This window comes from Dipodomys merriami, unplaced genomic scaffold, assembly GCF_024711535.1.
Source record: "Dipodomys merriami isolate MVZ:Mamm:240054 unplaced genomic scaffold, mDipMer1.0.p SCAF_5, whole genome shotgun sequence".
NCBI lineage: Eukaryota > Metazoa > Chordata > Mammalia > Rodentia > Heteromyidae > Dipodomys > Dipodomys merriami.
Genome location: NW_027206068.1, coordinates 75,218,159 through 75,242,218, shown reverse-complemented (window position 1 = coordinate 75,242,218; position 24,060 = coordinate 75,218,159). Strand labels below are relative to the sequence as shown.

Below are 24,060 nucleotides of genomic sequence, written 5' to 3'. Positions count from 1 at the left end.
TGTGATTGGCTGTCTGTGGAGTGCTAGATCACATGGAATTGTGTGGGACTGGCTGTCAAAGAATTACCACCTCCTGTGTCTGTACAAGTTGAAACGCATAACTTGGCTTTCTTTTTATTCTTTTGAGTGTAATCCACAGGGGTGGGGCTAGGCACCTAAACATATATCTTCAACAATAAATATTTCAGTGATTTCGAGATAAGCTTTAAAGGTTAAGATACTCCTGAGAGTAATAAGGGATTCTACAGTTCACCTAAAGCACACCAAGTAGGTAGCAGTAGGCTGGGATTTCTCGATTAGGCAGCCCCCAGCTCCCAGCCGGGGGAACCGGGCCTGGAGAAAGGAGACATGTCACTTACTCTCTAGGGACAGGCACCAGGAGATATATGGTAGAGAGAGGTGGCTGGCCCTGGTCAGCAGATGGAACTGTGGAAGCCCTTCTCTGGGAACTGAGTGGGAAGCCTGAGGCTGTCAGGAGCCTGGGCTGTCTGGGCCTGGGGGATCGAATGCCCAGGGCACCGCACCCCGTAGTTGCCTCTCCTGCAAGGAAAAGCTCTGGGTGCGTATTCGGCTTGTCACTTCCTGGGTGCGCAGCGTGAGCCCGAAAATGTCTTCATGGTAGCGTTGCTGATCCTGTGGGGGAAAGAGGTCAGAGTGACTTAGCCCTGGGTGCACAGCGGGCCAGAAGCCCCCCAGGCCGGAATGCCCACCCTGCAGTCTTCCAGGCCGCATGGGCACCCTGGGGCGGCCCGGCCTAGGCCACGCCCCTCCTCCGCCCACGCCGGAGCCTCCTTGGGTCCCGCCTCTTACCCGCAGCACGCCGATGACGTCACCCGCCGCGTCAAGCTCCATGTCGCCCTCTGTGGCCAGGATTCGCTGCACGGTCTGCAGGACGCTGGTCGCCATGGTGACGTCACCACAGACAAACATGTGGCCTCGCTCGAGGCACAGCACGCGGTGCACCTCAGCTGCCAGCTCGGTCCGTAGGATGTCCTGCACGTAGGTCTGGGGGGCGGGCGGGACAAGGGGCGGCCCTGGCTGTGAAAAGACTCCCGCCACCCTCCGGCGTCACCCGGGGCAGGGTCCAAGGGCCCAGCCCGGACTGGAGGGGTTGGGGAGAACTCGGGCCTCGGTCTGGGGGTGAGTGGGGTCGGGGTGGCCTGGGCCTCACTGTCCTCGTCGGCTCGCACCTTGGGGCTTCCCGGTTCCCTGGAGAAGGCCGTGAGGACCTGGCCAAACACCCCGCGCAGCTGGGCGTCCCGCACCTCGTCGCGGTAGAGATGATCGAGTTGGGAGCATCGGCAGCCAAACACCAAAGTCATGGGAGCAGGCTGTAATCCTGCGGACAGAGGCCCTATAGAATGGCCGGGGCCCTGGCATCCCCACCCACTGGCCACCCGACCTAGGCTGACAACAGGTCTTTGGCTTTTAGGGCAAGATGCTTTTACGGAGACCCTTGCTGCATCTCTGATTTACAGAGCAGGAATTGGAAAAGCTCCATGCTATGAAGTTCTCCTATGTTCCAAGCTCTACTGCTTGGAACTCTGACCTCTGCCTGATCCAAACTAGATTCTCCCACCTTCAACCTTGCTCTTGGGTATCCTCCTGTGTGTGTGTGCTTTATGTGTGTGTGTGCTGGTCATGGGGCTTGAGCTTAGGGCCCTGGCTCTGTTCCTGAGCTTTTTGCTCAAAGCTAGTACTTATCACCTGAACCACAACTCCACTTCTAGATTTGTTTTTGGTAGTTTGTGGAGATAAGAATCTTATACAAAAAAAAAAAAAAAGACTCATACATTTTTCCTGCCTGGGCTGGCAGATCTCAACCTCCTGCATATAGCTAGGATTACAGGCATGAGACAACTGCATCTGGCTTTTTTTGTATTGGGGCTTGAACTTTGAGTCTTGCCTTTTTTTTTTGTGTCTGGTTGTGTGGCCTGAACTTGGCCTGAGCGCTGTCCCTCAGCTCTTCAGCTCAAGGCTAGTGCTCTACCACTTGAGCCACAGTGCCACTTCCGGCTTTTTTCTTTTTGCTTATGTGGTGCTGAGGAATCGAACCCAGGGCCTCAGGCATGCAAGGCAAGCGCTCTACCACTGAGCCACCTTCCCAGCCCTCTCTCAGCCTTTTGACTCAAGGCTACTCCACTTTCAGCTTTTTTCTGGTTAATTGGAGATAAGTGTCTTGGATTTGTCTACCTGGGCTGGCTTTCAACCTGGACACCTATTACTTCATAGGTCTTGCACCTTTTTATCTTCTGATATTCTTGTTCTATCTCTTTCATACTTGTATTTTCTTTTTTCTTTGCTTTTTTCTTTTTTTGCCAGTCCTGAGGCTTGAACTCTGGGCCTGGGTGCTGTCCCTGAGCCTCTCTGTGCTCAAGGCTAGCACTCTACCACTTGAGCCACAGCACCACTTCTGGCCTTTTCTGTTTATGGTGGTACTGAGGAATCGAACCCAGGCTTCATGTATGCAAGGCAAGCACTCTATCACTAAGCCACATTCCCAGTCCCTCCATTTTTTTTTTTTTTTTTGGGTCTGGTCGTGGGGCCTGAACTCTGGGCCTGGGACCTGTTCCTCAGCTCTTCAGCTCAAGGCTAGCGCTCTACCACTTGAGCCACAGCGCCATTTCTGGCTTTTTTCTTTTTGCTTATGTAGTGCTGATAAATCTAACCCAGGGCCTCATGCATGCAAGGCAAGCACTCTACCACTGAGCCACCTTCCCAGCGCCTCCATTTTCTTTTGTCTTTACTTCACTTAAGTGCCAGGCACCAAGAAGCCAAACAGGGATCAGCCCTTCCCTCTTGTCTCCCCTAATAAACTTCCTACCACCTTTGGCCTCCCTTTCTTATACTTTCTTTCCTACCTGCTTCCTTTAAGTCTCACCCCTTTGTCCCTAGGTTGTGTGACTCTCCTGATTTCCAGTGGTCCATATAGCCCCAGACTCACCTTTGCTCTCAATGTCGTGTAGTCGCTCTTGCCAGAAGCCCCGGAAAGGGGCAATGCCAGTCCCTGGGCCGACCAGGATGCAGGGCAAGCTGGGATCAGGTGGCAGCCGGAAGGAGGGAGCCCTAGCCAGAGAGACTCCATTAGGTCCCTTCCTGTCCCTTATGTCTTCATATTTGGGGAGGGGGCAGTACTGAGGCTTGAACTCAAGGCCACACTCTCACCTTGCTCAAGGCAAGGTGCCACTCTACCTCCATTTTTGTCTTTTTGCTGGTTTGTTGGGGATAAGCGTCTCATGGACTTCTATGCTCTGGCTTGCTTTGAACTGCCGTCCTCAGATCTCAGCCTCTCAAGTTGTTGGTGTTACAGGTGTGAATCACCAGCACTTAGCACCATGTCTTTTAATAAAGGCCTTGCTTTCACAGAACCACTGGCCAATATATTCTGTGTTGTGTCTCTGGGAATTGGAGTTTCAGGGTAGGATCCTGAGTTCAAGTGAGTCCCAAAGCTCAGCCATGTGTTTTTTTTTTCTTTTTGCCAGTCGGGCTTGAACTTGGGGTCTGGGCTCTGTCCCCGAGCCTCTTTGTGCTCAAGGCTAGTGCTCTACTACTTGAATCACAGCAAAACTTCCAGCTTTTTCTTATTTTATTGAAGATAGACTGGCTTTGATCTGTGATCCTCGGATCTCAGCCTCCTGAGTCACTAGGATTACAGGTGTGAGCCACGGCTGCCTGGCCACAGCTATGGTTTTGGAGTGACCTAGTGATCCCATAGCCTTGCTGTTCTGCAAGTGGTGTTATTCATAGCTACCACCTGGCCCTTATGGGAACCCCTCCTCCCCACAGATTCCTCACCTGTCCTCCCTGTCCTCTCCCCACCAGGACATGGATATTCTCCTGACATTCCATCCTGCCTGGTTCACTTACCCCCTGATGAAGCAGGGCACAAGGTCTCCAGCCTTGAGTTGGCTCAGCCACGTGGAGCAGACCCCATAGTGCAGGGGGCCCAGTCCATCTAGGGGATGGGGAGGAGAGGTCAATGAGGGGCTGACTTGGGCCTGCTGAGGTCTAGGCCTGTCCTGCTCCCGGTCTTACCCTGGGTCCTATAGGCCAGCACAGCGACGGTCAGGTGGATCTCTCCCGGATGAGTGCTCGGTGCTGAGCTGACAGAGTAGTACCGGGGCTGGAGCAGGGGCAGCTGGGTGAGGAGCAGGGGAGCAGGCAGCGCCACTGACGGGAACTGCTCCAGCACCTCCAGCAGCGTGGGACAGCGGAACCACTTCCACTCTTCGTAGCGCCGGGGATCCTGGTAAGGTGGAGTGCGGTCAGCTGGGAGCCTCATCCCCTGCCTACTGATCTCCCTTCTTGACCTCTTTCCAGAAGAGCCTCTTTAAGATTCCTCCCTGCTCAGTTCAGGCCAACCAACACCTTGTTAAGACCTCACAGGGCTGGGTGTTGGTGGCTCATGCTTGTAATCCTAGCTTCTCTGGAGGCTGAGACCTAAGGATTGTACCAACAACACACACAAAAATAGAGGCCTTGCGCATCCAGAGACAAATGGGTCAGCATAGAGCTGGTTTTAAAACACCACTAAATAAATACTGGCCAGGATGCGAAAGTCTAGGGAGACCTCCCCTGAGGACTCCTGTCAGTTCCTCTTCCCTCCCTGCCCCTGCTCCCTGCTGGGCCACCCCTACCTCGCTGAGGGCCTCTAGCTCCTGTTGTTCACTGGATTCTTCAGCCAGGGTGCTGAGCAGTCGCAGGAGGCGAGGGCTGGGTGGGGACGTGATGTCCAGGAAGAACGTAAGTGCCTGGCGCAGTGTGCATGGGGGCAGCCGTGGGTCCCGTACCCAGCCGGGGGGAGGGCCGCCTGGGGGGAGCACACAGGGGGCTTTGAGGAAGGGTCCCAGGAGGAATGACATCTTCTGGGACTGTTTGCTTTGGGTGGGGACTAACTTGACTTCACCTTGTCTTACTGGTAAACGGCTCATGGTCTGTGGGGGTGGGCCTGTTTGGGGGCCCTGGTGGGCTTGTTTGGGGACCCCTAGTTGGACGGGGTTGGTCGAGGTTTCTCTGCCCTGACCCCACCCAGCTTATGTTTAACTCCACAGGCAGTAATTTGGCAGGAGGTTAGTTACAGCACAAGCTAGACCACTAGGGGGAAGCACTGTGGAGATCCTAGAGAGACGTAAGGTCTTTAGGGGGTTTGTTGGTATCCAGGAACAAGGCCAACCTGGCACAGATAGACCTGAAGACGTGCTGAGCTGTGAAGGAAGGTGGCAACCCCGTCAGGGCCGAGCTCCAGGGGGAGCCCTGCCAGGGGATGTGACAGACTCTCACCGTCCTGCCCAGTGCCCCATCCTCACCAGGGCTGCCCTTCTCCAGCTGCTCCACTGCTATAGGCTCAGTGGGTGGTGGGGGGTCCTCTACGCGGCTCAGCAGCGCCTCCACCAGGCCTGGTCGATTGGGTGGACAGACACCTATGTGGTCTCCAGGCTGGTAGTGAAGCCCCTCCTGTCCTCCAGTGTCCAGGCGCACCAGGATGGTGGCTCGGCTATGGGTGGGGAGGGAGTGATTTTAGGGGGGGGGGCAGAGGAGTACATGGAGGGGCAGGGATCGGGCCCCCTTCCTCACGTGGATTTGCTGCTTTGTAGATTTTCCACAGAGAGGATGGTAGCCTGGAACATCTTCCGCCTGTGCACATGGATGAGGCCTGGAAGGGGAGGGGGAGAGGAGGCGGCCTGAGCCAGGGAGCAAGCCTGACTGCTGAGAGAATCCTGGGGTCCCGGGGACCCCAGGGAGCCAACAGGATCAGAGAGGTCAGGGTCACACCTGGCAGCAGCTGCAGGCCCTCGGCCTGGGTACTCAGCCGGTATCTCTGGCGTTTCCAGCTGCGTTTGGGGCTGAATATGTCCCGGGCGGCAGCCTTGGCATCTTCTCCCACACAGAAGGTCTCACAGGAGGCCTGAGGGGTGAACGGGCCAGGGCTGAGGACCTCCTGCCACCAGGGAGAGGCCCCAGTGAGGAACCCGGGAAGGGTGTGCCAAGGGAGGGTGCAGCTGTGCCAGTGGCTGGCTGCGGAGTCAGGGTAGCCTGGGTTTGTTCCTGGGGGCTGTGGCCTCATGGGTGGGTGGGGGCGGGGGGGGGGGGAGGAGAGATGGGCTGGAGAATGAAATGAGACTGAAACAGACAGCTCTGACCATGGCACCTTGTTCTCCAGCCCATGTCGTGGCTTAGCCCAGGGTGCTTCTGGCTGCTTGTGTGGAGAGAGAGAGAGAGAGAGAAAGAGAGAGAGAGAGAGAGAGAGAGAGAGAGAGAGAGAGAGAGAGAGAGAGAGAGAGAGAGAGAGAGAGAGAGTGTGTGTGTGTTCTGGGGCATACACTCAGGATCTGGATGAGTTCTGCTCCCTGAGCTGTTTTGTATGCAAGGCTAGCACTCTACCACTGGAGCCACAGCTCCACTTCTGGCCTTTAGGTGGTTAAATGGAGATAAGAATCTCATGGACTTTTCTGCCCAGGCTGGATGTGAACCTTGATCCTCAGGTCTCAGCCTGTTGAGTAGCTAGGATTATAGCCTGGCTGCATTGACTGGTTGCACCTGCTGGCTGCTTGCCTAGTGAGTGTTGATCCTGTGCTCCAGGGAGTCCAGTGCCTGTTGCGTGGTGCTCAGTGAGTGAACTGTACACCAGACATGCATTTGAGTTCTGACTGTACTTACATCTTACATGCCTCTGTTTCCCCATCTTGATCCCTCACTGGATTCTAGTGAAGGCTGTATGTGAAGCCCTTAGTATAGCACATGCAGAGTCTAGGCTGTGTCACAACAGAGGTCGAGGGTGAAGGGCAGGCTCATGTGCTGTCTGGGGAGGTACAAGGCCAGCCAGCTGCTTGGCCCATTTCAGGTTTGAGATCCAGGAGTCTTCCATGATTGGCTGAGCCCCGTATCACCAGGTCCTTCTGCTGTTTCTTTTGTAGTGTGAGCAGTCTTATATCTCTTCCTTCCTTCCTTAGCCCCCTCCCTTCCTTCCTATCCCCACTGCTACCGCCCCAGTCTTCCTGCTTCTCGGATTCTCACATTTGCCGGCACCACAGAGCTGTATTCCTAAGACTTATGTTGTGGTCTTGTCCCACTCTGAAACTTCCAATGGTTCTTCTTGTCTGTGTTCTCTAGGTCTTATTTATTTATTTGGGACAGGGTCTGGCTGTGTAGCCCAAACTGGACTCAAACTCTTGATTCTTCTGCTTTAGCTTCCCAAGTGCTGAGATGATAGGTATGAGCCACCATGCCAGTCTCTAGGCCTTATTTTCCATCACTTCTCTTATTTTGGTTTAAGACTGAGGCTCTAACTTGGTATCTGATGCTTTTGCTCATTGGTTAGCCCACTACCAGCTGAGCCCCACCTCAACCCCACCCATTCACTTCTCAATCTGGGGCTGCTTCTCCAGTTTGGCTTTCTCCTCCCCAGCAAACCAGCTCCATGCCCCACCTCCAAGGATGCTCTTCTCCTTGCATTGACCCAAACCTGCTGAATGTGTACCCTAGGTGGATGGATGGATGGATGGATGGATGGATGCTGGGGCAGCCCTGCCTGGGCTGAGTACTGTGACCTCTGGAGAGGGAGCCCTTGCTGGGTTCAGGTATAATCCCTAGACAAGCAGCACCACCCTGAGGAAGCCCAGAGTTAAGAGAAATCAGTTGCCGGACGCCAGTGGCTCACGCCTGTAATCCTAGCTACTCAGGAGTCTGAGATCTGAGGATCATGGTTCAAAGCCAGCTTGGGCAGGAAAGTCCGTGAGACACTTATCTCCAATTAACCACTAAATAGAGTTTGCCTCGCATGCATGAGGCCCTGTGTTCAATTCCTCAGTACCACATAGGCAGAAAAAGCTGGAAGTGATGCTGTGGCTCTAGTGGTAGAGTACTTGAGCTGAAGAACTGAGGGACAGCGCCCAAGTCTGGAGTTTAGGCCCCACAACTGACAAAAAAAACCCCAAAAAACAAAAACCTGCCACCATTACTACCACCACCACCATCACCACCACCACCAAGAATCCACCAGAAAACTGGAAGTGGTGCTGTGGTTTAAGTGGTAGGGCGCTAGCCTTGAGCTGAGGAGCACAGGGACAGCGCCCAGGCCCAGAGTTCAAGCCCCATGACCAACCAAAAAAAAAAAGAAATCATTCCCTGGGACACTCCTCGGTCAAGACCAACTCTCTAGGCCAGGCCCTGTCCATGTTAGTCTGGCTTCAACTTCCTGCAGCTCCTGCTGGCTTCTGCTTCAACCCTGTCCTCCATCTGGTCCTCAGGCTCCTCTTTCCTCCTACTTGCCTGGGGCTCGAGTCTGCACCCTCCTCCGTGCGTGGGGCTAGCCTGTGCCTGGCTAAGGCTGAGGTCCACACTGCAGTCCACACTGCTCTTTCAGGACATGCTTCTACCCAACCTTTTCTGTTGGTAGGGCCCCGTTGTCCACTACTTGGGACTGAGCCCAGAGGGCTGACTGCAGCGACAAAGTGACAAGGGTGGATTGGAGAGGAACAGAATGGGGCCAGGAAATAGCTCTCAGCCATGAGGGTATGCGGGAGGGGCTCGAGGGTGGCGTGAGTCAGTGAGAAGCAGGCCCGGGTCAGCTGTTGGGTGGCCAGGGTCTCACCTGGAAGGCGGCCTGGGCCCAGCCTCGGAAGGCCTCCTCCTGGCCACACAGCTCATCTCCCTGGCCCAGCTGCAGCAGCCGCTCTCCACCCAGCTCTTCCAGCCTGGTGTCCACCGCCCGCGCAAAGGCACAGAAGTGGGGATATGCCCGGGAGCCCAGCCCGAACACACAGAACCTGAGGTGCAGGAGGCATCGCTGGAGTCCCCCTGGCCAGCCACTGCTTCAGCAGCTTGCCTCCTGTACACCCCCTCTGGGGAGGACCCCCAACCTGAGGGTCCCCAGGGCCCCCGCACTGTCTGTGTTACTGGATTCCTTCCTCTTGCGCCGCCAAGAGGTCACCAGCGGATCTGAGCAGGAGACACTGTTGAAGCGGATTTTGTAACTCCTGACAAGAGAATGAAGACATGGGTGGGTGTGGGGTTCACAGAGATCTGGCCTGGCCAGGGAACAGTTTTGGGGGTCTCTACCTCTTAAGGTGAGAAGGGCCCTGTCCTCGTGAGGGACTGAGGCTCTGCTCAGTCATGCCTCCCGCTGAAGGAGATCTTAGGGGTTTGGGGGCTTTGGTCCCCGGAGAGGGAAGGCCCTGGGACTGGGTGCTGCAGTTTGTTGCGGGGTGTGTGTGTGTGTGTGTGTGCGCGTGCGTGCACGTGTGTGCTCTTTCCTTGTGCATCTGAAAATGTGTCTAGTGGCTGAAGTTGCTGGGAGCTACTCACTTGTGCTGCTCTGGGCGGGGGGAGCTGTTGTAGGGGCCAGACATCTCCATCAGTGCCGCTGCGAAGCTCTGCCAGGGAGCATTTGCATCAAGTTAGTTCTATTTCAGATAATACAACAATCTAGTCCTTATTAGTCTTTGTTAGCAACTTTCTCTCTCTCTCTCTCTCTCTCTCTCTCTCTCTCTCTCTCTCTCTCTCTCTCTCTCTCTCTCTCTCGGTGTCAGTACTAGCACTTGAATTCAGGGCCTTGTACTTTTTCACTCAAGTATTAAGCCACATCCCTATTTCTAGTTTTTTTTTTTTTTTTTGGTCAGGCATGGGGCTTAGACTTTTGGCCTGGGCACTGTCCCTCAGCTCTTCAGCTCAAGGCCAGCGCTCTACCACTTGAGCCAACAGCACCACTTCCAGCCTTTTCTGTTAATGTGGTACTGAGGAATTGAACCCAGGGCCTCATGCATGCAAGGCAAGCACTCTACCACTGAGCCACCTTCCCAAGCCTCTAGTTCTTTGTTTTTGTTTTTTTTTTAACTGTATTTTTTTTGTCTTTTCTTTTTTGGTACTAGGGATCGAACCCAGGATGTTGCGCTTGCTAGGCAAGCGCTTTGCCACTGGGCTACATCCCAGCCCTGTTGTTGTTTTTTTGCTGATTAACTGGGGATAAAAGTCTCACAGACTTTCCTGCTTGGGCTGGTTTGTGACCTCCCTCTTCAGATCTCAGCCTCTTGAGTAGTTAGGATTAGAAGCATGAACCATTGGTGTCATCCAACTTCTAATTTTGGTCTTGAAAATTTCAAAGGTCTTGCTTTTTGAAGAGTTGACTGCCCTTCTCTTGGCTTGTTTTATTTTCTGTAACATCCACTCTGACAGATGGGAACCTTTAGTCCTTGGTCAATGCCCATATGCACATGGCTTTACAGTGTGGTTAGAGGAAGCCATTGTGAAGTGAGCTTGTTGTCAGTGAAAAATAGTTTCACTCACCCACTCTTCTAATGTCTTACCCAGGTACCACATGGCTACAGGGCTGACTGGGAGCTGTGGCTACTAGCATGTAGAGTGGATCCCACCACGTAGCTCCAGTCTGGACAAAGAGCCACACTCAAGATTGAAATCATGGCTTCTAATGGATGCTCTCATAAAGTACAAAGTCATAAGTTAAACCATCCTGAGTTGTGATCTGTCCACACTTAGTATATTATACTTGCCTGCTTTTTATCATAACCTATCGTGGACATCAATATGTCAGCGTGTCCTCATTCTTTTCTTTTTGTACCATTACTAGGGCTTGAACTCAGGGCCTTGTGCTATCACTTGGCATTTTCTGGTTAAGGTTAGACTCTACCACTTGAGCCACAGCTTCATTTCCAGCTTTTTTGGGGGATTAATTGGAGATACAGTCTCACAGACTTTTTTCCCTGGGCTGGCTTGGAACCATGCTCCTCAGATGTCAGCCTCTGCGAAGATTGCAGGTGAACCACAAGCACCTGGATCTAACGGTTACTTTAAGTTCTTCCATTTGTGTATACCATGGTGCACAACTCCCTCTGACTGAAGCCATTGGGGGGTTACAGGCAATGCTCAAGCGCTCTCTCACACACGGTTTGAGTGCTTCCTTGTTTGCAAATCTCCCCTCTAGTCCATGGAAGTGGGGCTCCTTGAAGGGTTTAAACACTTCGTGGAGGTGGTCAGATTGTGCTGGTGGCTACTGGGGAGATGTTTTTTTCCTTCCATATCAAGGGTGAGAGGCCCTGGTGCTTCAGCCAAGTCAGGGGTGAACAGAGCTCTCCTTGTGCAGTGTCCTGGTACCCAGAGGGCATCACAAGTGAGGTTGCCTATATCTCAGTGCTGTGAAAACAGCCAGACAGACAAGAGAGCTAACAGGAAATCACATCTAAATATTTTATAGATGCAGTTGGGTAATGAATCTATCGGTTCACAATAATCAGCATATGTTACTTCGGGGCAGGATAGATCAGGAAAAAGGAGGCCTGGAAAGCAGGAGCCAGAGATAAGCATTTAATTAATGACTAGCTTGCTTAAAAGCATACAGGGCTCAGTGCTGGTGGCTCATGCCTACAATCCTAACTAAGAAGGCTGAGATCTGAAGACTGGGTTTTAAAGTTGCCTGTTTCTGAATTTCATTCTATAGTGTATCCTATAACATGTGCTATGATATGTGGTTTGTGTGTGTGTGTGTGTGTGTGTGAGAGAGAGAGAGAGAGAGAGAGACTTCTTTTACTCTGTTTTGATATTTGTATTATGGTTATAATTTTTATTGTAATTTGTTCACACCTATTGCTGTATTGTTGTATTACATTTGAATATCCATAACTTACTTATCAAATCTTTGTTGATTGTCACCAGTGTGGGCAAATTTATATGCAATGCTGCTATAAATACTATTGTTCATCTTTTTGGTGGATATACCTCATTTTCTGTGGACATATTCCTATAGTTGTTCCACTTAAAAATTGTGAGAGGGCTGGGAAGGTGGCTCAGTGGTAGAGTGCTTGCCTTGCATGCCTGAGGCCCTGGGTTTGATTCCTCAGCACCACATAAGCAAAAAGAAAAAAGCCGGAAGTGGCGCTGTGGCTCAAGCGGTAGAGTGCTAGCCTTGAGCTGAAGAGCTGAGGGGCAGCCCCCAGGCCCAGAGTTCAGGCCCCACAACCCGACCCAAAAAAAAAAAAAAAAAAATTTGTGAGAGCCGGGGGTTGGGAAGGTAGCTCAGTGGTAAGAGTGCTTGCCTTGCATTCATGAGGCCCTGGGTTCAATTCCTCAGCACCACATAAGTAGAAAAAGTTGGAAGTGGCGCTGTGGCTCAAGTGGTAGAGAGCTAGCCTTGAGCTGAAGAGATGAGGGACAGGGCCCAGGCCCAGAGTCCAAGCCCCACGACCAACAAAAAAAAAAAAAAAAAGAAAAAAGAAAAATTGTGAGAGCCGGACGCCAGTGGCTCATGCCTGTAATCCTAGCTACTCAGGAGCTGAGATCAGAGGATAGTGGTTCAAAGCACTTCCAGGCAGGGAAGTCTGAGACTCTTATCTCCAATAAACCATCAGAAAATTGGTAGTGGTGCTGTGGCTCAAGTGATAGAGTGCTAGCCTTGAGGTGAAGAGCTCAGGGACAGAGTTCAAGCCCCATGACTGACCTCCCCCCCCCCCCCCCCGCAAAAAAAAAATTGTGAGATTCTGGGTGCCAGTGGTGCATGCCTGTAATCCTAGCTGCTCAGGAGGAAAGTCTGTGAGACTCTTATCCCCAATTAACCACCAAAAAGCTGGAAGTGGAGCTGTCACTCAAGTGATAAGACTGCTAGTTTTGAGCAAAAAGAGCTCAGGACAGTGCCCAGGTCTTGAGTTTAAATCCCAGGACAAGCGCAAAAAAATTTTTTAGGTAAAATTGAAATGCAGATCATAGAAGTATGGTTCAATCTGGCCACTTGGCAGTTTAAAAAAAAGTTAAACTTACATGTACCCTATGACCCAGTAATTCCACTCCTAGGTATTTACCCAGGAGAAATGAAAACATAAGCCCACAAAAGCCTGGTACAAAAATATTCGTAACAGCTTTCTTCATAATCCCCCAAACTGGAAACAGCCCCAGTGTCTATCAACAGGAGAATGGATAAACAAACAGCCTAGTCACGCAGTGAGCACTTAGCAGCACAAAGAGACAGAGCATGAACGGTACGACTGCACACACGAGCCTCCAAAGCAGGCCAAGTGACAGGGCATGTGCCGCACACTTCCATTTATCTGACGCTCTGGAGCAGGAGAAACCTGCCTAACGTGACAGAAATCACAACTGGGGCAAGGAGACAGACTGGAAAGGAGAGCAACTGGGAGGAATTGATGAGGGAGCTTTCGGGGGTGATGGAAATGTTCTATAGCTTCTTAGGACTGTGGGTTACATATGTGTTTGTACTGCTTTTATTGATTTTGTTTATGTGATACCAAGGAATTGAAGCCAGGGCTTCATGCATGCTATGGCAAGCACTCTACCACTGAGCCACATTACCAGCCAGTACTACTTTTATATTTAAAAAAAAAAATCCATAGTGCAGCTTATGATTTGAGTGTCTCCAGAATTCAGGTGTTGGAAAAGTCATGAGTTATCATTTGAGATGTTGGGGGCTGATGGGCCTGAGGGTTTTGGGACTTTGCTTTCATGAATGGATACGTGCATTCACAGATGAATGGATTAGTGGGTTGTGACAGGAGTAGCTTTGTTGTAAAATCAAGCTTTCCCAGCTACCCTCCCTCTGCCACGTCCTGACCCAGCAAGGACACCTGAACAGATGCTGAGCAGATGCTCAGACAGGTGCTAGTAGTTTTTTTTTGTTTTTCAGGTCAGAAGGAGAGCTGACATGGAGAGGCAGACAGAGGGGGAGGCTTCCACCAGAGCTTAAGCCTCTGGCAGGGCACTGATGGCTCTGCCTGTAATCCTATCCGAGCTACTCAGGAGAATGAAATCTCAGGATTGAAGTTCAAAGCCAGCTTACGCAGAAAAGACCAGGAGACTCTGATCTCCAAATAATTACCAAAAAGCTAAAAGTAGAGCTGTGACTCAAGTGGTAGAGTGCCAACCTTGAGTGAAAAAAGCTAAGGGATAGTACTCAGGCCTTGAATTTAAGCCCCAGTACTGGCAACATGCACACGCGCACACACACACACACACACACACACACACACACACACACACACACACACACACACACTGGAGCCACACACACACACACACACACACACACTGGAGCCACACACACACACACACACACACACACACACACACACACACACACACACACACACACACACACACACACACACACACACACACACACACACACACACACACACACACACACACACACACACTGGGCTTTCTTGGGGGTGGGTGCCACCAGAGAGGCAAGGCCAAGGAGAGGGTAAATGAGTGTGAATACAGTCAAAGTACTTGATAAGCATGTATGAAAACAGGACAATGAAACCTGTTGAGATTGTTTGAAGAAGGGGAAAAGAGATGAGGGAGAGAGTTGGAAGGGGTGAGTTTAATGATGGGGTACGTTATATGTATGTATGGGAAAATCACAACTCAACTCTTATGCAACTAATATATGCTAGTAAAATCATAAAAATAATAAAAGTTATACAGGAAAAGCAAGCCTGCTGTAGGCACTAGCTTTCTCAGCGTGCAGGGGAGGCACTGAGAAGGCAAGGCAGTTAACTCTGGAAACAGATAAGAGCACTAAGTGCATCTCCCTTGGGGAGCTCAGAAGCATCAACTGGAAACTCATTGGATGGTGGTGCTGTAGTTCTTTTTTTGTTATTGTTGAGCAAGAGAGGTTTTTTAAACCTCTGTTGGCAACTAGAAGTGCTCCTTTGTTAGGAAGGAAGGGAAAAGCTGCGACAGGGAATGGAGTGGGGTTCCCTGCTGTTCACGCTGTCAGTTCCCAGGGGCAGTCTGACCTCCTTGGTCAGCGTTACCCTGATAATGGAGATGACCTGGAGGCGCAGTTCAGTAGGTTCGTGTGGGGGAGGTTGTGGCTAGGGTGTGGCTTGCTCTTGTACAGAAGGTCACACTGGAATTGTGGGGGAATTTCCCTGCATATCTTTGCTTTCAATCCTGGTGGTGGTGGTGGTGGTGGTGGTGGTGGTGGTGGTGGTGGTGGTGGTGGTGGTGGTGGTGGTGGTGGTGGTGGTGGTGGTGGTGTGTGTGTGTGTGTGTGTGTGTGTGTGTGTGTGTGTGTGTGTGTGTGTGTGTGTGTGTGTGTGTGTGTGTGTGTGTGTGTGTGTGTGTGTGTGTGTGTGTGTGTGTGTGTGTGTGTGCGCCTGTGTGTGTGTGTGTGAGCGCCTGTGTGTGTGTGTGTGTGTGTGTGTGTATGTGTGTAAGCGCCTATCCAACCACTCTAGTTTTGAATCTCAACTCATTCCCCCGGTCTAGAAGGCCTTACCTCTCCATTCTCTGGGGGATCCCCATTCCCAAAGGTGCTGGTCACCACCAATACCAGGGTCTCATGCTCCAAGGACACTACGTCATACTCATCCATGCACAGGACCTGTGGGTGAAGACAGGAGAGATGGGGACTCCACTCTTGCTGCCCCCCCACCTTTACTTTTTTGGCCGGTTGTGGGGCTTGAACTCTGGGCCTGAGCATTGTACCTGAGCTCTTCAGCTCAAGGTGAGTGCTCTACCACTTGAGCCACAGTGCCACTTCCGGTTTTCTGGTGGTTCATTGGAGTTAAGAGTCCCATGGAATTTCCTGCCTGGGCTGGCTTTGAACTGCACTCCTCAGAACTTAGTCCTGCATAGCTAGGATTATAGAGTGAGCCTCCAGTGCCCAGATTTCTTGCTGCCCTTTTCCTTCTCACTCTGAACCTCTGGGCAAGCTTCAGGCCCTGACTCGACTCTGAATCTCATCGACTCCAGGATTCCTCCTGAGCCTGCCTGAATTTGCTCAAGGCTAGTGCTCTACCACTTGAACCACAGCTCCATGTCTGACTTTTTTTGGTGCTTAATTGGAGATAAGAGTCTCACTGGCTTCAAACTGCAATCCTCAGATCTCAGCCTCCTGAGTAGCTAAGATTATAGGTGTGAGCCAGTGCCCTTCACTGAGCTCTGTCTTTTGGACCTCCCCTGAGCTCCTGAGTACCTCTGAAAATTCTGGCCAACCACCCCTCTCTGGCCTCCTGCTACTGGGCTCAGCCCTACCCGGGGGTCGAACGCCTTCCGGAAGAGCCTCCCCAGCTGCTGTGCGTAGCTCTGTGCCCGGCCGGTCTCTGAGCCATACAAGATGGTCGCCTTCACGCGCTTCGCCATCACCGTGCCCATGAGCGAGGCGGAGATCTTCACCGCACTGTAGGTGAGAGTGGGGTGGGGGTATTTAGGTGCCCAGAAGCTCAGCCCCTCCCCACCCCACCCCCGGCAGGGGTCCAGCCCCATCATCACAGGCTGTTGTGTGTGTGAGGAGGGGTGCACTTCCAGGGTACCCACTTGGCTACTTCCTTAAAGGTCTTCTTCCTGGTGATGCCGGCACCCTTGGCTGTACCCCCCTTCCAGGGGTCTGGCTGCAGGGAAGCGATGGGGAGGAGAGGCGGGAGAGGGAGAAGGGAGAGGAGAGTGAGGAGAGGGAGACAGCGACGATTAGTGCTTCCTGGGGGCTTCAGAGTTAGAGTTGGGAGGGGGCACAGGAAGCAGTGGGGTGGACACCTGATAGCGGAAGGCAGGGGATAGGAAATAGTTGACCATCTCTTGATGGAAGACAGGAGTGAGGCTGCCTGAGATGGGGGGCACGATCCAGGCCCAGTCAGCGGGGCAGCCCCCCCTGGCCTTCTGCTCATTCTCCAGGTGCTTCATGAAGGAGGCCGTGGCCGCGTGGTGATCCACAATGGTCACTTTGGCCAGCTGAGGTGGGGAGGGAGAGAGGCCAGGCTCAGAATCAGCCCCCAGACCCCACCCTCTAATGACACCACTTGTTACCCAAACACTGTGCCCCGAGTCCCTGACACAGACCGTATCCCCTCACACCAGAATAGCACCCCAAACTGTAGCTTGCAAGGTCACATTCTAAGTCCGACATGCAATAGCTGCTCCCATTTTCACTCTCTGTGTGCCTCTCTCTCAACCCAAAATACCCTTCTTTTTTTGGTACCAGTTCTGGGGCTTGAACTGAGGGCCTGGGCACTGTCCCTTAGCTTTTTTTTTTTTTTTTTTTTTCCTCAAGGCTGGTACTCTTACCACTTGAGCCACAGCTTGACTTGCAGCTTTTCTGGTGGTTAATTAGAAATATGAGTCTCATGGACTTTTCTGCCTGGGACACAGTTCTGATTTCGAGCTGTGACCCTCAGATCTCAGCCTCTGAGTAGCTAGGTTTATTTTTCTTTTTGTATTGCTGAGGAGTCCAAAACTCAGGGTTTCGAACATGCTAGGCAAACACACAGCCACTGAGCCACATCCCTGGCCCTTCCTGAACCCTTCATTCCCCATTGAAGTATGCAGCAGATACCATTTCACCAAACTACCCCTCCCAGCATACACTGCACTGCTGTTCTCACATCTTCCATTCTACTATTGGAGTTTCCAGGTTGCACTGGGTCCCACAGCATCCTCTGGGGATAGGATTACTGAACAAGGTTCCTGGCACGAGCTGCCCACCACACGCCGTCCCTGCGGCAGGCCTCGCATATGAACTTGCAGCCGTCTAAGCCCTGCCCTAGTTTCTATGTGCCCCCTGTTCTTCATTCCTCCCAGCCCCCTTTGCCCTCCCGGCCAGTGTGGGCCTGTCCACCTGGTAACTGTGCAGCACAGCCACATTAATTTCCACCGCTGCCTTGTCTTTCCACAGGGACGAGGTTGTCCGGGTGTCCAGGTCCATGCAGACGGCCACGTCCTGGGCAGGGCAGTGGGGTATTGGAAGGGACAGAGGCAATGGGTAGTAGATGGAGCAGGGCAGGGGGGCACTGTCAGGGGCTGACCACCCAGTGTGGGTTGCATCAGCCTCTTCTCCTACAAAGGCATCACGGAGCAGAGAGGGAACTTGGGCAAATCACTTCTCAGTTCTGGGACTTAGTTTCTCAGTTTTATTTATTTATTTATTTATTGGTGCTGGTCCTGGCACTTGAACTTAGGGCCTGGGCACTGTCCCTGTCTCATGGACTTTCTTGCCTCGATTAGCTTCAAACCATGATCCTCAGATCTCAGCCTCCTGAGTAGCTAGGATTACAGGTGTGAGTCACTGGGGCAGTTTCTTATCTTTGAAACTCCTTCAAAGATCTTGAACTGTTTTTTTGGAGTCAAAGTCCCCTCTGACAACCTTATGAGAGATGCAGAACTAGAGATTAGCGCACTCCCCATTGCCTGGATGGTTCCAGAGTTTGTGTCCTTGGAATTGACTCAGCTCAGATCGCTGCTGGCATGTTGGGGGGGGGGTGCTGTGTGCAGGGCTGTGTCCTGCCTGCCTGTCGCCCCCTGTCCCCCACCCCCGCAGTGGCTCCTCACCTCCAAGATGTTGTAGCGGTGAGGGTCACACAGGTTCCTCATTCCGATCTCAGTGCTCATGTACCAGCCGCTGAACGGGGCTGCGGGGAACTCCAGGCCCCCAATTTCCAGAAGCATGTTGGATACTGCCGGGAGGGCGTACCAGCGCAGGCCCAGGGCCACGAACCACTCCAGCCTGGGGGCGTCAGGTTTGGATGAGGCCGTGTAGAGCCCTTGCAGGTGTCCCCCACTGCCCCTCCTTGCCACCCCACGTCATCCCTCCATGCTCACGTGGGGTGCTCCAGGGGCACCTCGAGGACAAGCTCGGGGGGCAGGGTGAAGAGTTCTGGGGGCTCATCAGGAGCCTGGAGCAGCAGGGGCAGCACATCAAAGCGGCCATTTCCTGGGGTCCAGCCATGCTGGATGCAGAGCTGCAGGGGGCAGGCAAACACAGGTCCCAAGGCCTCGACCCGACTCCTGAGGGGTCCTCTCCATCAGCCATCTCCCACCTTTCGCCTCTAGGCTCCTGCATTGGCTAGGTGTCTGCAGCTACTCTAGGATATGTGTGTGTGTGTGTGTATGTGTGTGTGTGTGTGTGTGTGTGATTACTGGGGCTTGAACTCAGGGCCTAGGCTCTGTCCCTGAGCTTTTTGCTCAAGGCTAGAGCTCTACCACTTGAGCCACAGCTTTACTTCTGGCTTTTTGGTGATTAGCTGGAGATAGGAATTTCATGGACTTTCCTGCCTGGGCTGGCTTTGAACTGTGATCCTCACATCGCAGCCTCCCGAGAAGCTACCAGGGCCTAACTCTCAGGCCCTGATTGTTTAACATCTCTCATCTTTCATTCGAAGGAAGGGTCTTCTCTTCCTGTTCACTAACCCCTCTCTGGCTGATGGCCCCTGCCTCCTCCTCTTCGTTTGCCCACTCTTGCCTCTGTACCCACCTCAGTGATCTCCACGTTGGCAGGGTCCCCTCTCACGGAGCCATCCTGCTGCCTGTACCCCGCATAGCGCACCAGCTGGCTGTTCCAGATTCGGAAGTCTCCTCGGCCTGGGCAGCGCTGGGGGAACACCGTGATGGCCGAGCTGACGGGGGGGGGGGGGCGGGGGGGGAATTAGAGCTGGTAAGAGACCCTCCTTCACCTGGCCTGGCGTCAGGATGGGCTCTGGTGTGGTTGGATGGAAGCACTTACCGAAGGTTACCACGGTTGGTGGCATACTTGACGTGATTACAGATATAGGTAAACATTTCCTGTGCAGTCCTACAATCCCGGGCGTCAAACACCTGGGCCCGCCAAGACAGAGAAAGGGCAAGAAGAGAGTTGGGGTCTTGAGCAGCAACCCCAGAGGCTAGGAGTGTGATTCACTGGGAAGGAGGCAGGGAAGCCGCCCTCTGTCCACTTAACCAGTTCTCCCATCCCATGTGTCCTCAGTATAGCCTAACTCCTTCCTAGAGGACGTGTTTTCCCGGTCCTCCGGAAGCTTCCTGGTGCCAGCCATGCTGGAGGAAGGGCACAGCCACCTAGGAGTAGGTTGCACAGTAACTATGATGCTCGAGCAGAGTCCCGGCTCTCCCCCGAGCTCTCTGCTGGGAAGGGGGCAGGGGCTGCGCTAGGTGGCCTCTTGCCTCTGCCAATGCTTACATTGTGATGGCAGGAAGGAGAGGCTGGGAGAGGGAGGAAGTGTAACGGGGCAGCAGGAGGCAGTGGCTGGTCTGGGGTCAAGGCAGAGACATGCAGGGAGTGAAGACCATTGTGGAAGCTCTAATGGGTTGAAAGTTAGATAAAGCTTTGAACAACTTAAATAGTCAACTGTTAGGAAGTATATGTATATGTATATATGTGTGTGTGTGTGTGTGTGTGTGTGTGTGTATATATATATATTTGGTATGTGTTGGTACGGAGGTTTATACAGGGGTCTTGAGCTCTTGCTTGGCTTTTTCTCTCATGGCTGGCGTTCTACTACTTAACCATAGCTCCGCTTCTGGTTTTTTTGTTGATTAACTGCAGATAACAGTCTCATGGATTTGTCTGCCCGGGTTGATTTTAACTGTGATTCTCAGATCTCAGCCTCCTGAGCAGCTAGGATGACAGGCGTAAGCCACCAGAGCCTTGCTAAGGATAGTTGCTTTATTGGAGACACCTTTGGGATTTGCTGGGCATGTGGCTGTATTCCCCATTCTTTGGTGGCAACTTAAGAGCTCAGAAGGCCAAGGTCACAGGTCTAATTCCCCTGTGGTCCCTTGTATCTCTTCATGCCAAGGCCCCAGCTTTCTAGTAACCCAGCTTAGCTCTGGTTTGTGGGCAGGTTGTGAAGGAGGGTGTGGGACAGAGGGTGGCAGTCAGGATCCAGCTGGGCAGGGAGGCCCACATGGCACAAGTAGCCATTTGGCAGGCCTCTTGCAGAAGCTTCTCTTACCCCTGACAACCATGGGGGGGGGGAGTTATCCCTGCTCAACCACCATTGTACCCAGTAGGCCTGGACATTTCCAAGTCACTAGGGTACAGCTTCCTAACCAGGTGGCAGCTATGTAGGTAAGAGGCAGAAAGCCCCCCACTGTATGGAACCTCCGCCCCCACCCCCACCCCCACCCCCGAGAGACCTCAGGAACTGCCTGTCCATGCCCACCCTCTGTTCCCTAGTGCCCATCTGGGCACCAGCTGGCCACACCTGCAGCTTTCCCCACTGGATCCGGCCTACACAGCGGGGAGCGTTGCGCCAGGCCTGCTTGGCCCCGAATACCAGCTCGCTCTCCCGGAGCTGGTAGGTGCCTGTGGATGCCACCTCAGCCTCGACCTCCTGAAGCCGCTGCTCATGGGCCTGGGAGCCGCTCCTGGGGGAGTGTGGTAAGAACGGTCACAGGGTAAGAGGGGAGCCCTGGGTCGAGGATTGGGGTTCCATGGCATGGAGGGGAGCCTGGGTGTCAGCGAAGGCCTCACCTCTTGATGGAGCTGTAGTACTGGTTAATGAAGTCCCTGGCCTGACCCAGCAGCTGCTCCGGGGGGGAGGAGCTCTGTAGTTTCCTTGGAAACACAAGGGAGCCCAGGCAGCGTCTTGGGGTGCAGGGTCCATCCTGGGTCAGGGGAGTGGGGAACACAAAGGTCAGGACCACGGCATTGTGCAGGGTCTGTTGTGGGGCAGCAGGGACTACAGGGAACTTGGGAAAGATGCCGGCAGAGTCTAGCCCGGGGTGGACGCAGGCCAGGGCTGAGACTGGAAGTGGGGTGAGGGTGGGCGGGTTTGGGGCAGAACTAGGGTCAGGACTTGGGTAAGGCTGGGGGTCACCAAAGTCCTCACAGGCCCCTCAGTTCCTCTGGTTCTTCACAGCTCCCTCCTCCCCCCCCACAATGTCTCTCTCTGGGTGCTGTTCCTGATCTCATTTGCTCAAGGCTAGTGCTCTACCACTTTGAGCCACAGTGCCACTTTGTTTTTTGGCTTTGAACTGCAAGCCTCAGATCTCAGCCTCCTGAGTAGCTGGGATGACAGGCGTGAGCCGCAGGTGCCCGGCTCCCTTTTGTCTTTTTGGGAGACGGGGCAGATTCAGAGCAGGGTGGCGTGAGGAAGCGCCCCCCCAGCCCCCCCCGCCCGCGGTGAGCCCGTTCTCACCTGCTGAGCCTGGGCGCACAGGGTGTCATAGGCAATGCTGCCCACTTCCCAGTTCTTCACTCGAGGGAACCTGGGCCCCTCTGGTGGCCGGGTTAGCGGGGAGCTGTTGGAAGCCAGGGAGGGAGTTGTGTGTGTGTGGGGGAGCGTACAGCCTTGAGGCCCCCTCCTACAGCATCAGCGACTCCATTGCTTTATCACCTCCTTTCCGTCTGCTTCCTAACGCATCAGCTGGCACCCCAGGTTAGGAGGAGGGCCTGCTGACCAGGGATCCAAGGCCACCCATCTGGAGTACGCAGGGACAGTCTGAGCTCTGACTATAGTGGCCTGGGCCTGTCTGGGCCTAGCTCCTGAGTGCCAGTCCCCACTGGGCCCTCCTTCCATGTACCATGCTGACCTTTGTACCTGAGGTGTTGCTATGAGCTGAATGTGCTCTTCCCACCTCGTTTCACATGGTAGCCATGTGGGTTCAGTGTAGCAGAGTTGAGCGGTGGGATCTTTGAAGTTGATGGCAGTGAGAGGGCTCTGCTCTCATGGATGGATCCGTGGGTCAGTGCAAGTGGCTTTGTTAGAAGAGCAACACTCGTGGGCACTGGCTCTGTCTTACCATGTGATCTCTCACCATGAGAGGTTGCGGCATGAGGCGCTGGTCAGGGGCTGAGCAGCGCCAACACCATGCTCGCTCTGGGATTTCTAGCTTCTAGAACTACGAGCAAAATAAACCTCTCTCTCTCTCTCTCTCTCTCTCTCTCTCTCTCTCTCTCTCTCTTTCTCTCTCTCTCCCTCTCCTCCTCCCTCTTTCTCTCTCCCTCTCCCTCTGCCTCTTCCTCTCCCTCTCCCTGTCTCTGTCTCTCTGTCTCTCTCTGTCTCTGTCTCTGTCTCTCTCTCTCTCAGTGCCAGTGCTGGGGCCTGAGCTCTGTCTTTCAGGTTTTTGTTTTTGTCTTTGTTTCCACTCAGGATTGGTGCTCTACCGCTTGAGTCACAGTTCTACTTCTGGCGGATCACAAGCATACAACCATGTCCAGTTTTTGGTCTAGATAAAGTCTACCTTTTTGTTCAAGCTGTCCTTGAACCTGTCTGCCTCCTGAGCTGGTATTACAGGCATGAACCTTGAGCTGTCTGCCTCCTGAGCTGGTATTACAGGCATGAGTCGTTGTACCCAGCCAACCTCTACTCTTTCTAAGTCATCCGGACCTCTAGGCGGTAGCGATGTAAAATGAACGAAGGCATAGGCCCTTCTGAAGGGGGAACAGAGCCCAGAGCCTGCGCTAAGGGTAAGCCTAGCAGGGATTCCTCCGTTCTGATTTTCCTCCCACTCACACCCCTCCTGACAGTAGCGTTGTGTGAAGGGAAGCCTTGGAGGCCTTATCGCTTCCTCCCAGAGCTACCAGCCAGCCGGGGAGGAAGGGAGGGACTCAGATCATGCTGCGCCTGCCTGAGCGGCAGAGCCTGGCCTTCAGCCCTATGTGGGAGCATTGGATCTGAGACTCCTGGGCCAGCTTGCTCCCCGTCCCATGACACCCCACTTTCTCACTCAACTAGAAGCTCATCCACAGCTTCTGTCTCATCCCCCCCTCCCCCAGGTTAATGAATCACCACCACTACTTGCTGAAGGCTTGTAAGCTAGAAATGTACAGGCCATGGGGTAAGGATACTAAGAAGACTCCATTTTCCATAACAGAGGCTCAGAGACATTAAGCAAGTTGTTTGAAGTCAAACAGCTCTTGATAGCCAAACAGCATTTGAGCCCTGGCCCAATTCTAGAGCAGGCCCCATACTTCCGACTTTGACCCGTCACGCCAGCCTCTATCCCGATCTCTTTCCAGAGTCTTCCAGCCAGTCCTGCTCTGGCCACATTAATAATAATAATAATAACAATAATATATATATATATATATATACATATACATATTTACTGAGGATCTCTCTTGGCCCTGCCTAGCCCTGGCTTCAGGTGGACACGCAGCCCTCCTGCCCACCTGCCTCTAGTCATGGGGCTCTCACCTGTGGTCTGGCGCGGGTGAGGTCGGGGGTGGGGATGCTGGTGCCCGCCCGGGCTCTGAGGCTGAGGCTGAGGCAGGAGTGGCCGGACCCTGCTTGCCACACAGTCCGAGGCCCAGCCCCAGCCCCAGGCCGCAGGGCGGCCCGGGCTCCTGGCCCACACTCTTCAGGTTGCCCATGTCAGCGG

General features: G+C 53.3%; 1 protein-coding gene across 1 annotated transcript; it reads right to left on the bottom strand.

Annotated features, from left to right (window-relative positions):
- Window positions 1-83: 83 nt before the first annotated feature.
- On the bottom strand, window positions 84-24,060 carry Nos3 (nitric oxide synthase 3). The gene is made up of 26 exons (XM_069997075.1): window positions 23,877-24,060; window positions 21,876-21,978; window positions 21,209-21,342; window positions 20,940-21,102; window positions 19,463-19,554; window positions 19,214-19,355; window positions 18,562-18,701; window positions 18,292-18,466; window positions 17,582-17,683; window positions 16,504-16,698; window positions 16,288-16,361; window positions 16,006-16,150; window positions 15,248-15,352; window positions 9,304-9,371; window positions 8,864-8,975; window positions 8,591-8,770; window positions 5,773-5,905; window positions 5,575-5,653; window positions 5,307-5,494; window positions 4,638-4,810; window positions 4,036-4,246; window positions 3,868-3,955; window positions 2,945-3,066; window positions 1,191-1,339; window positions 811-1,005; window positions 84-633 (listed from the first exon to the last, which is right to left on the bottom strand). Exons 1-26 carry the CDS (start codon window positions 24,050-24,052, stop codon window positions 472-474), a joined length of 3,606 nt encoding a protein of 1,201 aa, XP_069853176.1. The 5' UTR covers window positions 24,053-24,060; the 3' UTR covers window positions 84-471.

Coding starts and splice junctions, on each gene's coding strand:
- Nos3 (XM_069997075.1), bottom strand. CDS start 24,052: ATGGGCAACCTGAAGAGTGTGGGCCAGGAGCCCGGGCCGCCCTGCGGC. Junction 18,467..18,561: donor GTGCCCCTGGAGCACCCCAC/GTGAGCATGGAG, acceptor TGACGCCCCCAG/GCTGGAGTGGTTCGTGGCCC. Junction 5,654..5,772: donor GGGCCTGCAGCTGCTGCCAG/GTGTGACCCTGA, acceptor CTCCCCTTCCAG/GCCTCATCCATGTGCACAGG.